Source organism: Sus scrofa, chromosome 15 (assembly GCF_000003025.6).
Source record: "Sus scrofa isolate TJ Tabasco breed Duroc chromosome 15, Sscrofa11.1, whole genome shotgun sequence".
Lineage (NCBI taxonomy): Eukaryota > Metazoa > Chordata > Mammalia > Artiodactyla > Suidae > Sus > Sus scrofa.
Window position 1 is genome coordinate 110,001,769 of NC_010457.5, and position 13,178 is coordinate 110,014,946.

The following is a 13,178-nucleotide window of genomic DNA, read 5'->3' on the forward strand; positions in this document are numbered from 1 at the left end:
AAGATTACCTGATTGATATGGCTGAAAATGTATCAATTCTCCAAGTGCAACAAGTTTCTCCTGTGGAAAGTTTTTATAATCAGAGAAAAAATGAGCTCAATGACTTAGATAATAATGACTAACATTATTATTCTTTAATAGAAAAACACTTTGATTCTTGATTTTTTAAATAACCAATAACATTTTTCACGTACCAGAAATTATACAACCAAATGAGTAGTGTTCTTCGGCTGATTTCTTCAAACTCTTTGTTGCCTCCTTATTGTTCTTCAGAATAAAATGCAAGCTAAACCCCACAGGAAACCAGTGTATGGCTTGGTTTAAGGGAGTCAGTGTGAGGCCGTTATCAAAGTCAGGTCCCCTTGAAGGTCCCACTGCGGCTCAGCAGTAGCAAACCTGACTAGGAACCATGAGGTTGCGGGTTCAATCCCTGGCCTCGCTCAGTGGGTTAAGGATCCAGTGTTGCCATGAGCTGTGGTGTAGGTCGCAGACTTGGCTCAGATCCCGAGTTGCTGTGACTGTGGTGTAGGCTGGCAGCTGTAGCTCAGATTGCACCACTAGCCTGGGAACTTTCATATTCTGCAGGTGTGACCCTAAAAAGACCAAAAAAAAAAAAAAAAAAAAGTCTGGTCCCCTTGCAGACTATTCTGACGTTACCTGAATTAGATCACTTGTCATTCTGGTCATTGTTTGTTCATTTAATTCAATATCTTCCAGCTCTGTAAGAACCACCCAAGTTCCATTCTCAAATTTCACAGGCATAGAAAAGACAATCCCTTCAGGAACACCAAACTGGCCTGTGGGAAGAAAACACAAAGCAAAGCAAAGCAAAAGCACCCAGATAAATAAATCTTCCTGGTAACATTGTTGAAAAGGATGGACACAGTACATGTTTTGTTTTGTTTTGTTTTGTTTTGTTTTGTTTTGTTTTTTGTCTTTTTGCCATTTCTTGGGACACTCCCATGGCATATAGAGGTTCCCAGGCTAGGGGTCAAATTGGAGCTACAGCCACTGGCCTACGCCACAGTCATAGCCGTTTCTCTGAGTGTATATTTTTATGTCCTTACTATTTTAATCAGCTAAAAACTATTCAGAGCACTTCTATTGTTTTTGAAAAACAGGAAAGAGCATAGCTGAAGCTCTGGGCCCCGCAGGTTCTGGCTAAAACATCTCTCCCCTTTGCTGTTTACGTTCACCTGTGCAAACCCATTCATCCCCAAAGCTTCAGTATTTGTGGATGGAGAGCAAGCTTCCCACGTTCCGCTGCTGCCTGGTACCCTGAGATCTGCGTCCTGCTGTGCCCTCTGTATCCTGCCTCTGTGTCTTCGCTCCTGTGGCTCCTGTGGCCAGATGCTTCCCTGACACTTGTCCATCAGGTAAACGCCACTCGAACTGCAGGCTTCCTGGAGTGTCACCTCCTTTATGAGGCCTTCATCTGCTGCCCACCTACAATCGACCTTGCTTTCCCTTCCTCGGTTGCGATATAGTGAGAACAACTTCACGGAATTATTCCAATTATGTATGTGGCTCTCTTTACTCTGTGGTTTCCTAAAAGGCAAAGGCCACACCTACTCCCTAAGTGTGTTCCCAGTGCACGCACACAAAATACAGTTGCATTTCCATGTGGCTAAGTGGACGAATGCACACGTGCACGAATGATTATGCAACTGTGACAATCCAGGTAGTTTGCAGACCATGTAGAGAGGGAGAGGGGTGAGGACACAAAAGAAGGAGCACAAGGCATACAGGGAGGTTTTTAAATTTCATAAAATATGAAAAACCCAGATTTACCTTCACTCAACACCCCTAGAGACACAATCTCCCCAGGCGGTGAGCCATGGAACCAGTATTTCAACGTAGTGGCTATACTGTGTGCAGTTAAGATGCCTCCAAATGGTCTTCCTGTGGCAGTCGACTTTTTAAGGGTTAGTGCAAATTCTCTGTTTACCCACTCACTGTAAGGAGAGAAAGAAAAAATTTTACAATGGAGGGAGGAATGGAAATGAAAAAGAATGTTCCCTGGGTCTATGCATCTAAGTATAAGAAATCATCTCCACAAAAATAGAAATACGACTTCCGGTGTCCCTTCTTCAAGCTTCTTCAATCACCTAAAGAGTCAATTGAAAAGTAATGGAATAAAGCAGAAAGGAGTCCTAAAGTCTCAAACTGAAAACATAACATAAACATGGAACAAAGAAAAGTGGTCAAGAGTTCCTGTCGTGGCGCAGTGGAAACAATCGGACTAGGAACCATGAGATTGCGGGTTCGATCCCTGGCCTCGCTCAGTGGGTTAATGATCTGCTATTACCATGGCTCGGTTCTGATGTTGCTATGGCTGTGGCTGTGGCCAGCAGCTGTAGCTCCAATTGGACCCCTAGCCTGGGAACTTCTGTATGCGATAGGTTCAGCCTTAAAAAAAAAAAAAAAAAAAAAAGACAGAAAGAAAAAGAAAAGTGGTCAAAGGCTGCAAGAACAATACTCTTGTCACCAAGTACTCATCTGACATAGAGGCCATTTTGGAACCAGTGGTAGCCTTCATTTTATTCATTTTATTTTTTATTTTATTTTTTTGTCTTTTTAGGGCTGCACCCATGGCATATGGAGGTTCCCAGGCTAGAGGTCAAATTGGAGCTATAGCCACCAGCCTACGCCACAGCCACGGCAAGGCCAGATCCTTAACCCACTGAGTGAGGGCAGGGATTCACTTCACTTTAAATAAGATATATCATGAAAGGTTGAGTTATTCATGCTGAGAATTAGAGAAACAATTAAGGTTTTAGAATCTAAAGTTTAAATTCAGGGAACAGCCCAGCTGGACTAGAGCAAGCATGAAACAGCTGCCCTGCTAGGCCAGCGAAATCCAGCTCCACGAGATGCTGTCCCAACCCAGGCAGCGGCGCTGAGGAACCAAACCCTGAGAGCCCAGGGACACAGTTCCTAGGCATGGATGACCTTCCTATGCTCTGAGGAAGGACAGGCCACAACTGAAATGCTGCAAAGTTTAGAAGAATGTTTCAAAGGCACCCCTCTCCTGTCCTCCTCCTGCACCCTTTGGCCCTTTCATAATGGTGACCTGTGACAGGCACAGTTCTGCGTCATCTTCCCAATGACCTTATAGGGCCCATGCTCTGTTACCATTTCCACTGGCAGATGGAAAAATGGAGGCACAGAGACATTAAGTAACCTCTCTCAAGTCACACAGCTAATGAGTGGCTGCATGAGAATTCCAACCAGGTAGCTCGGCTCCAGAGACAGTTCTCCTCAATTCTGCCTCTCATGGAACGGAGCACCCCTTCTTCTTAAAGACAGTTCCCCTAATTTCACCCTGGACACCTATTCTTTCTTTACGTTAAACAAGATTTACTTCACGTATGCTTGCTTTAGAGATTAACATTAATGGAATAGTTGAGCCACTTTAAGGATAATCTCAGAGTTCCCATTTTGGCTCAGTGGTAATGAACCTGACTAGTATCCATGAGGACATGGGTTCGATCTCTGGCCTTGCTCAATGGGTTAAGAATCCGGTGTTGTCATGAGCTGCATTTTAGGTCACATTCGCGGCTCGGATCTGACATGACTGTGGCTGTGGTGTCGGCTGGCAGCTATAGCTTGGATTCAACCCCTAGTCTGGGAACTTCCATATGCCGTGGGTGCAGCCCTAAAAAGACAGTAACATAAAATAAAATAAAATAAAATAAAATAAAATAAAATAAAATAAAATAAAATAAAATAAAATAAAATAAAATAAAATAATTAGCGGGTGGGGACTGACTAGCTGAAATTCTGTTTCTTCAATAGAAAATGTAAACAAGGATGAGTGTGAACAATGTCAAGTTATTTTTGTACACTGGTCTCTAAGATGATTTTTAAAAGATTATCACATATTATGTGTTTATTCAATATTACTAGAATACTTCACTTAGAAAAATACTGTACCTATCAAAAATCAGGCTTAAAATAGGGCGTGAAAAGGGAGGAGGTCCCCAGACAGCACTCTCATATCCATAAACCTTGGCTTTTCTCAGATCCACATAGTTATTTCCACTAATATTACCCCAAATTATCACATCTTTGATGCCTGCAAAGAAAAGAAATTAAAAAAATAACATTATACAAAAAATTGCCTGCAGCCTGCTTTCTGTTTGTGTGTCTGTTTTACAATTGGTCCTTTTGCTATAAAACAGAGCTAAGTGTAGTTCCCTAAAAATGCGCAAACGATGTGGACGGATCATGTCTTTAATCATCAGGGTTTGGCAATTCCTCCGACCGCTCATGGATGGTGTGGGGATATGACTAATTCAGGGCATACTGAAATGCTCCCTGAAAGACTGCTACTGAGAATTATTCTAGAAATTTGGGCAAGGCACCTGACTCCCTGGGTGGCTTTGTTTTCCTGCAGAAGGAGGGTGCTGGGATAAGAGGACCCTAATGAATATTTTCGTCAACAAAGAGTTATTGAGGAGTTCCCATCGTGGCTCAGTGGTTAACGAATCCGACTAGGAACCATGAGGTTGCAGGTTCGACCCCTGGCCTCGCTCAGTGGGTTAAGGATCCAGCGTTGCCGAGAGCTGTGGGGTAGGTCACAGACATGGCTGGGATCTGGTGTTGCTGTGGCTGTGGTGTAGGCCAGCGGCTACAGCTCGGATTAGACCCCTAGCCTGGGAACCTCCATATGCTGCAGGTGCAGCCCTAGAAAAGGCAAAAAGACAAACAAAAAACAAAACAAACAAATAAACAAAAACAAAGAGTTATTGAGTTAGCGAATGTGTGTGGGGCTTTTAGGTGGCTCAGGAGAAAAAAAATGAGCCCTAATCCTTAAAATATTCTGGGGGTGGAGGGGATTGGGTGACAAAACCACTATCATACAATGTGATATGTACCATGAAGAAAAAAAAAAGAAGATGGGGTTAGAGAGAGGTAGGGACTAGTGTCTGATAGGATTCTAATAATTGTGAATGTTCAATGAATGTGTCTGAAGGGAAATAAGTAATTTTATTGATTTATTTATGAACTTATTTATTTGCTTAAAAACATAATTTTCTATAAGGTCACATCACTTTCTATGCTGGAGATTAAATTCTTTCCTCTTCTGTATGAGCTAAGATTGCTGTTGGCTTCAAGTAACAGAATATCCTTCTGACTTGGCTCAACTAGGAATTTACTTTTCTCAGATAACAAATCAAGGTGGGTAGTGATACCAGTGCTTGTTCAGCAGCTCAAAGATGTCATTCTCTTGGCCTTCCCCTCATGGTCCTGAAATGGTTGCAGTAGCTCCAAGTATCACACTTTCACAGAGTTGTGTTCAAAGGCAGGTAATAGGGAAAGGAAATTTTCCTACTGGCTTTAAGGCCCTTTATAGCTCTAAGTGCCTTAAATCATGCTAGAGAAAATTAAAGTGGGCCTCTGCCTTTTTTTCCCTTCTAACATCTTTTCCTGCTTTTCTCAGTATACTGATTTTTCTTTAAATAGCTATCCTTCCCCGATTTCAGTCCATTTGGTTTGAGTAAGGTTGTCCTTACCCCTCAGGTCTATCAATAGGCATGAGACCTAGATTCCAGATTTCTGGCTACAATGATTGATTTGGAGAAGGGCATGTAGTCTGCACCCAGCCCATTATTATCAGATATTATCCTGCTACTTTTTTCCCTTTTTTAGGGCCATACCTGTGGCATATGGGAGTTCACAGGCCAGGGGTTGAGTTGGAACTATAGCCGCTGGCCATAGCCACAGCCACAGCAATGCCAGATCCAAGCTGTCTGCAACTACACCACAGCTTATGGCAACACTGGATCCTTTAACCCACTGAGGGAGGCCAGGGATTGAACCTGCATCCTCATGGATCCTCGTCGTGTTTATTACTGCTGAGCCACAATGGGAACCTCTCTCCTGCTACTTTTTTTTTTTTTTTTTTTTTTTTTTTTTTTTTTGTCTTTTTGCCATTTCTTGGGCCGCTCCCATGGCATATGGGAGGTTCCCAGGCTAGGGGTCTAATCGGAGCTGTAGCCGCCAGCCTACGCCAGAGCCACAGCAATGCCAGACCCGAGCCGCGTCTGCAACCTACACCACAGCTCACGGCAACGCCGGATCGTTAACCCACTGAGCAAGAGCAGGGATCAAACCCGCAACCTCATGGTTCCTAGTCGGATTCATCGAACACTGTGCCACGACAGGAATTCCCTCTCCTGCTACTTTTATACAAGGAATTAAGAGAAAGCTGTCCTTCTACCAGGGTAGCTAAGCCATGATGCCAGTGGCCATTCTGCCACTTTTTAGAGAAAGCCTGCCTGAGAATCAGACCAAGGCTGGGGAAAGCGGAGCTGTGCGATGGGCCCCAAGAGAGCACAAACCAGATTTAGGTCATCATTTGAACCCCAGTATCTGGCTGTGCATGAAATAAGAACTACCTCCTTCACTCTTCAGTTATGTGGAAAAAAAAACTTTCTATCTGACTTCCATCGCTTTGAGTGGACTTTCTGTCTCTTGCACAGAAAGAGTCCCAACTAAACCAATGCACATGGTCTGAAAATCAGGACTGTGTGTGACCTGAATTCAAGGGATATTCTGAAAAGATTTGCTACCCTCTTGGCATCTGGAATTTTCCTGGAATGATTTTCCTTGATAGTTTCTCTAGTTCCTGTCACTTTACCTCTGTCTCTGTGGTTGCCAACTTCTTCTTGTTACTCTACTGACAATTCCACTTTGACTGCCGTCCCTCTAATGTTTCTCTTTCCTTGTCCCAACTTCTCCCCACTTTTCTTTGCTCTGCCTCTCCTGTGCTTATTGGCTCCGAATCGAGCAGAACTTAGAATTTATGGTACCAGCTGACCCATAAGAGAGCAGCTCTCTGTTTGAAAGTATCCACCTTGTTTTAAAATTTACAACTCTGCCTCTTCTTGACAATTTCGTCAGTGTATCACAGAAATCAGTATCTACACATATGCAAAGAAGGTTAGTTACAGAGATAAAATGAGTAGGAAATGCTTTCCTTTCCTACTGAATACATTTAATATCCATTTGGCTGAGGTATGCACTGACCCTGGGGGTAGGATACTAATGATTTATAAGCAAGAATAGCAGGAGTTGGAGTTCCTATTGTGGCTCAGTGGGTTAAGAATCACACACAGTTCCCATGAGGATGCAGGTTGGATCCCTGGCCTCTATCAATGGGTTAAGGATCCAGTGTTGCTGTGAGCTGTGGTGTAGGTCACAGATGCTGCTTGGATCTGGCATGGCTGTGGCTGTGGTGTAGCTGTAGCTCCGATTGGACCCTAGCCTGGGAACTTCCATATGCCTCAGGTGTGACCTTAAAAAGAAAAAAAGAAAAAAGAAAAAAATGCTAGAAGTTGTGGTCTTAGGGCTTCATTGTAAAGAAAAGGACAATGCAGCTCTCACTCTAATGTGTTGGGGCTCCAGAAGTCCTTTATAAAGCTAATTTACAGCATGCTAGGCTCACATTTCATTGTCCTCCCAATTTTGCTTGAGGGAATGCCTCGCACTTCCTTGGATTCTGTTCTCAATGGATTCTGTTGCACCCGCAACAGATTCAGTCTCATCCCCCTGTGAATCTGACGTCTACCAGTTCAAAGATTATTAGGAGCAGAACATGATCACGGGGGATAATTCCCTTAACAAGTTTAATATCCTTGCAAATGAGGGAGTTCTCTTTGTGGCTCAGCAGTTAACGAACCCGACTGGGATCCATGAGGATTTCGATCCCTGGGTTAAGGGATCCTGTGTTACCATGTGGTATAGGTTACAGACACAGCTTGGATCCAGAGTTGCTGTGGCTGTGGTATAGGCCAGTGGCTACAACTCCGATTCAACCCCTGGGAACCTCCTTATGCTGCGGATGCAGCCCTAAAAAGACGGGTGGGGGGGGGGGATTTACACGGTAGTAAAATCACAGTCACAGGTTCTCGGCATTTGCTTCCTACTTGCTAGTCCAGCGCTCCTGACTGATTTTACAGGGTACAGGATTCTCCTAGCAGCTTTGAAATCACCGTTTAAAACCAGAAATAGGAGTTCCCGTCGTGGCGCAGTGGTTAATGAATCCGACTAGGAACCATGACGTTGCGGGTTCGGTCCCTGCCCTTGCTCAGTGGGTTAACGATCCGGCGTTGCCGTGAGCTGTGGTGTAGGTCGCAGACGTGGCTCGGATCCCGCATTGCTGTGGCTCTGGCGTAGGCCGGTGGCTACAGCTTCTATTCAACCCCTAGCCTGGGAACCTCCATATGCCGCGGGAGCGGCCCAAAGAAATAGCAAAAAGACAAACAAAACCAGAAATAGAAACCCGGAGTGCACTCACAAGACGGAGTCGTTTTCAGTTTCCTGGCCAGCGTGGCCTTCGCTTTGCCTTCCACCCCCAAGGCCACAGCGATAATGTTGTGGGCAAAGTTTGGGGCGTAGCTCATGAGCAAAACCGTTCTGAGGTTCACAAAGGATTTTCCTCCCACGATGATTCTGACGGAATGATGAGCATTTTTCTCAATCAGGGATCCGTAGCGCTGACACGGAGGAGCCCTGCTTCGGATGCAGTCTTCCAAACTGTACACGTCCTTGTCCACTCTGTCGTCCAGGATGACAATCACGTGGGCCTGGCGGAAGGCCTCCTCCTCTCGGGTGCAGACCGAGACACTCCGGAGGAAGGGTGATGCCAGGTCCTGGGCCTCGGTCACGAGGCTTTTGAGATTTTCTTCTGCCTGCTTATTATCCAAGAGGTTTATGCTAATTTCCATATGCGGTCCAAACACTTCGCCACTCGCCAAGATGGGAATTAGGTGGTAGCAGGCACAAGTGGATGCGCTAATAAAAATGCAAAGGCAGATTACGAATGGTTAAATCTTTTGCACTTTTTCAGCCTTTATTTATTTATTTATTTGGCTTTTTAGGGCCTCACCCGAGGCACGTGGAGGTCCCCAAGCTAGGGTTCCAATCGGAGCTGTAGCCACTGGCCTATGCCACAATGACACAGGATCTGAGCCGAGTCTGCAACCGACACCACAGCTCACGGCAACGCCAGATCTTTAACCCACTGAGCAAGGCCAGGGATCAAACCTGCGTCCTTATGGATACTCGTCAGATTTGTTAACTGTTAAGCCACGATGGAAACTCCTCAGCCTTTACTCTTACTAGATATTTTTCTGCATGTGCATGAAGAGGGTGACAATATTTTAAGGAGGCATACACAGCTGCACAGACATTTTTAAGACTAGAAATCAAAAGCAGAACAAAAAAAATTCTCACCACTAACCCCTTGTTCTGGCCATCTGAAAACAATCCCATAGTAAGAAATGTACCTGGTTACAAAGGCTTCTCAAATTAAATAGAATAAGCAGAATGCAAAATTTAAAAGAACTGTGTAATACTACTCTGCATATTTACATTTCTTTTTAAAAGATAAGGAAATCCATTTTGTTTAACCATAGCTCTTTTCCATTTTCTACCCTCATCCACAAAATAGTGACATCTTGTTAGAAAGGACTTTTTTTTTTTTTTTCCCAAATCCATCCTTATAAAGAAGCCTGGGATCAACACGGGTGAGGTATCATATACCAGTGCCCATGATTCAGCAAATGTGTGAGTACCTGATAGCTTGGCTATTAACTAAGAGTGCTAATGAGCCCTGAAGGGCGTTCAGAAATGCATCAGGGCATTTTTGGTTTTCAAAGGGGGTCTGGGGAGGGGTATAGTAGGGTTTTCAAGAGCATCGGTACCAATTTAATCCTTAAAAAATATCTAAAGCAGATGTAATATTTATTACATCATTCTCATTTCTTTTCGGCATTTGAAATATTTCATAATAACAAATAATTTTTCAGATGAGCCTCTATATTAGGATACACACATCTGTAGTCAGAAGGGCAGTATGAGAGACGGATTAAAGGGTCGGGGAGGGAGAGGGAGGAAGAGATGGAGTAAGATGGACAGCAAGAGAGACAGAGAGACAGAGTGCAGAGAGAGAAAGAGGGAGAGAAAGTGATGACAAAGACTGCACGTGCCCATGGCTGAGAGCAAGTGTGATGAGGAGCAAAAATGAGATGGAGATAAAGCAAGAAGAGGCAAGAATGAGGGAGGTGAGGTTATGGAGAATGAGAGCATCAGGAAGAGCCAAGGACCAGGACAGCTCTAGCAAGTGTGAAAGAAAGAGGGAGAGGGCAAAGGTCAGCAAGATGGGGGAGGGGAGGAAGTAAACAAGGAAAAGGGAAGGAAGGACAGCAAGGTGAAGAGCAGCCGATGGCACGAGACACACGGAATGAGGGCAGCAGAGCTGGAGACAGAGTTATGCAAAGTACATAACTGTGCTATAAAGTTGCTCTTATATTTAACATGTACGTATATTACATGCATATTACATATATATTAAATCTACATATAATCTAAAGCTCATTCATGGGGCTATATTAGGGGATATTATTAGGGGATAATAATATATATATTATATATTGTATATTTATATATATACAATATACATACAAACCTCAAACTTGACAGATATTTTTTTCCACCGTGGAATCAATTCCACTTCATTGTCCTTTCTAAATATAAAAAACCACCTCATGACTCCTGGGGTTTGATGGTCCTACCTGGTGATCCAGACCTGCAAGGGGTTGATGAGACATTTCAGGGCTTCTTCCTCCAGCTCTTTTTCCAAATGTGTCTCCAGGTTCTCTTGGGCAACTGTCTGCATCAGCTCAGCCGTCATGCTCGAGGTGACACCATAGTAAAGCTAAATATTGGGCAAGAAAAAGTCAATACCAGAAAATAGATAATTAGTTGACAAGGGCTCTAATGGAAAATTCTTAGTTAAAGCCCAAACAATAAAAAGAGAGCTGAGAGAACATTGTATATTCTCTTTTTATATACAATGAAAAGCAAGACGTGAAAAATAAAAGAATGAGAGAGAACAATAGTGTTTTGGACAGATAAATCAACTTGATTTATATACCTGGGCATGCTCCAGGAACTCATTATATCCTCCCAAAAGCAAGCCCTTTCCTCCACGATCCAACAGCTCTCTCCAGATGATGGGAGAATTCTGGTGACTCCACTTATTCTTTTTACACACATCTTTCAGCCACTCCTATTGAATGATACAGTCCACGAGAAGTCACACAGTGAATCTGCCTTGGAATTCAATTCAATCCTTTAGAGTTCAAACATTAAAATACTAGCTTTTTTTTTCTTCACTACCACTATGTATACATAATAAAATTTAGACATTTTTAAACTATAAAATGTAAATATAGAAATAGTGATGAGTCGAGTTACAAACCAATCAAGTAAGAAAGAATATTCTTCACATTCATCGGCCAAGGTACTAAAAGTTGTTCTCTTTCCTGAGAAGACCTGAAGTGCAAGTGCTTAGCTTAAAAAAAGCAGCCAAGTCTTTCCACTCGCATGGTCTTCTGTATGTTTCTGGTCTTCGGGCCATACAAATTTGATGCTGCACTCCAAATATCTGTGTACGATTTATACCGTTTAGGTTGAGTTAATGAGTTAAAAGTTATCTGAGGGGAGTTCCCATTGTGGTGCAGAGGAAACGAATCTGACTAGGAACCATGAGGTTGTGGGTTCGATCCCTGGCCTCGCTCATTGGGTTAAGGATCTGGCATTGCTGTGAGCTGTGGTGTAGGATGCAAACGTGGCTCAGATCTGGTGCTGCTGTGGCTCTGGCATAGGCTGGCAGCAACAGCTCCAATTAGACCCCTAGCCTGGGAACTTCCATGTGATGCGGGTGCAGCCCTAAAAAGGAAAAAAAAGACATACACAAAAAAGTTACCTGAGGATTTAAGATACAGCTTAGATAAAGTTTAAATCATCATTGGTTTGTGTAGCCCAGGTCCCCCAGTGACAATACTTGAGGAGACACAGAGGGCAACATTGCCGTGGGTAAAGTACATGACAACACTCTCATCTTTGGAGGCATGTGTAGTGAGGCTACAATACAGTCTTAGAAATGAATTTCCCTTGTGGATGTTTCCACCATGATGTTTCCACCATGGTCCCTCTAGTCACAATGTAGCCTGACCCATGAAGTGCTGGGTTTCATCAGGCAAGTGACTCAACCTTAAAGGACCTTTGGCACCGAGCAGGGCATGATGATGTCCTGGCAGGAACTGGGAGGAAATGCTTAGGACTGGACTCTGAGGGTGCTAAATCGAGATTGGAACATAAAGCTGGACAAGGGAGAACTTAGCATGATGAATCGCTCTTCTGCTATTCAAGGAGATACACCCTAACAAAGACCTCAGAAGAGAGGGGTAACATGTTTCTAGGATGGCTCTTCAGAGCTTGGAGAAAGTGATGAAATAAAATGGAAATGACAGAACTGTCATGGAAGACCATGGAACAAAGAATCCAAAAGCTTAGAAAAATGGGTACCAAACTGGAGTGGATATGCTCTGATGGAAGGCTGGGAAACTGTTAGTCAACTAGGTTCTCCAGAGGGTCTGGAGGACACTCTATTTCCCCAGGTGATAGGGAACAAACGGGTGAGAGGGGTCTCAGCATCACCGAGAAGCCCGAGGTGGCTGTCCATTCTGGGTCATGACTGTTAAAGGACATGATATTATAAAGCTAGAGCCCCTGGCAATTGCGATGACAGAATGCTGAAAAAAGGGGGGGGGGGCAGGGGGCAGTGTCCACCAGAGAACATCTATTTTGAAAGAAGCCCTAAGCAACCCAGCAATAGGATAACTTAGACCGCTGAAGGCACAGTGGGGACATGAACAAGTTAGAGGTTATGCAATGGCCTGAGAAAACAAGCTGCCACTCAACAAAGCTGATGTAGCCATGGCTGCTACCCTCAAGAGAGACCAACACTGACCTCCTGTTAATGGCCCCATCCCTTGGAGACAACGACCAACATTTTGGTGGCAAATTGATTACATTGATCACCTTTTACCCTGGAAAAGAGCAGTGACTCATCTTGACTTGAATCAACATATATTCTGGGTAAAGAACTGACTTTATTGTTTGAGCACTTTGGCCTGCACGCTATTCAAGAGCTTACAGAATATCTACCCTACCAACACAGGATCTTGTGCGACATCTCTTTGAACCAAAGGACCCAAATTCGAGAAAAGGATGTGTGACATTAGGCATATTACACTGGCTCTATCATACACGGCACCATCTAACAGCTGGATAGAGGGATGGAACAGACCAAGGAAGGTATA

General features: G+C 43.8%; 1 protein-coding gene across 2 annotated transcripts in view; it reads right to left on the reverse strand.

Moving 5' to 3' along the window:
- The window catches only part of MDH1B (malate dehydrogenase 1B), a 32,143-nt gene that overhangs the window by 12,674 nt on the left and 6,291 nt on the right, over positions 1-13,178 (reverse strand). For both annotated transcript variants that reach the window (XM_021075195.1, XM_003359625.5), the window contains 7 exons: positions 10,946-11,080; positions 10,584-10,726; positions 8,306-8,802; positions 3,937-4,078; positions 1,792-1,955; positions 658-797; positions 9-60 (listed from right to left, as the gene is read on the reverse strand). In XM_021075195.1, the coding sequence (XP_020930854.1) occupies positions 9-60; positions 658-797; positions 1,792-1,955; positions 3,937-4,078; positions 8,306-8,802; positions 10,584-10,702 (1,114 nt within the window). In that variant the 5' untranslated portion in view covers positions 10,703-10,726; positions 10,946-11,080. The remainder of the gene's footprint in view (positions 1-8; positions 61-657; positions 798-1,791; positions 1,956-3,936; positions 4,079-8,305; positions 8,803-10,583; positions 10,727-10,945; positions 11,081-13,178) is intronic.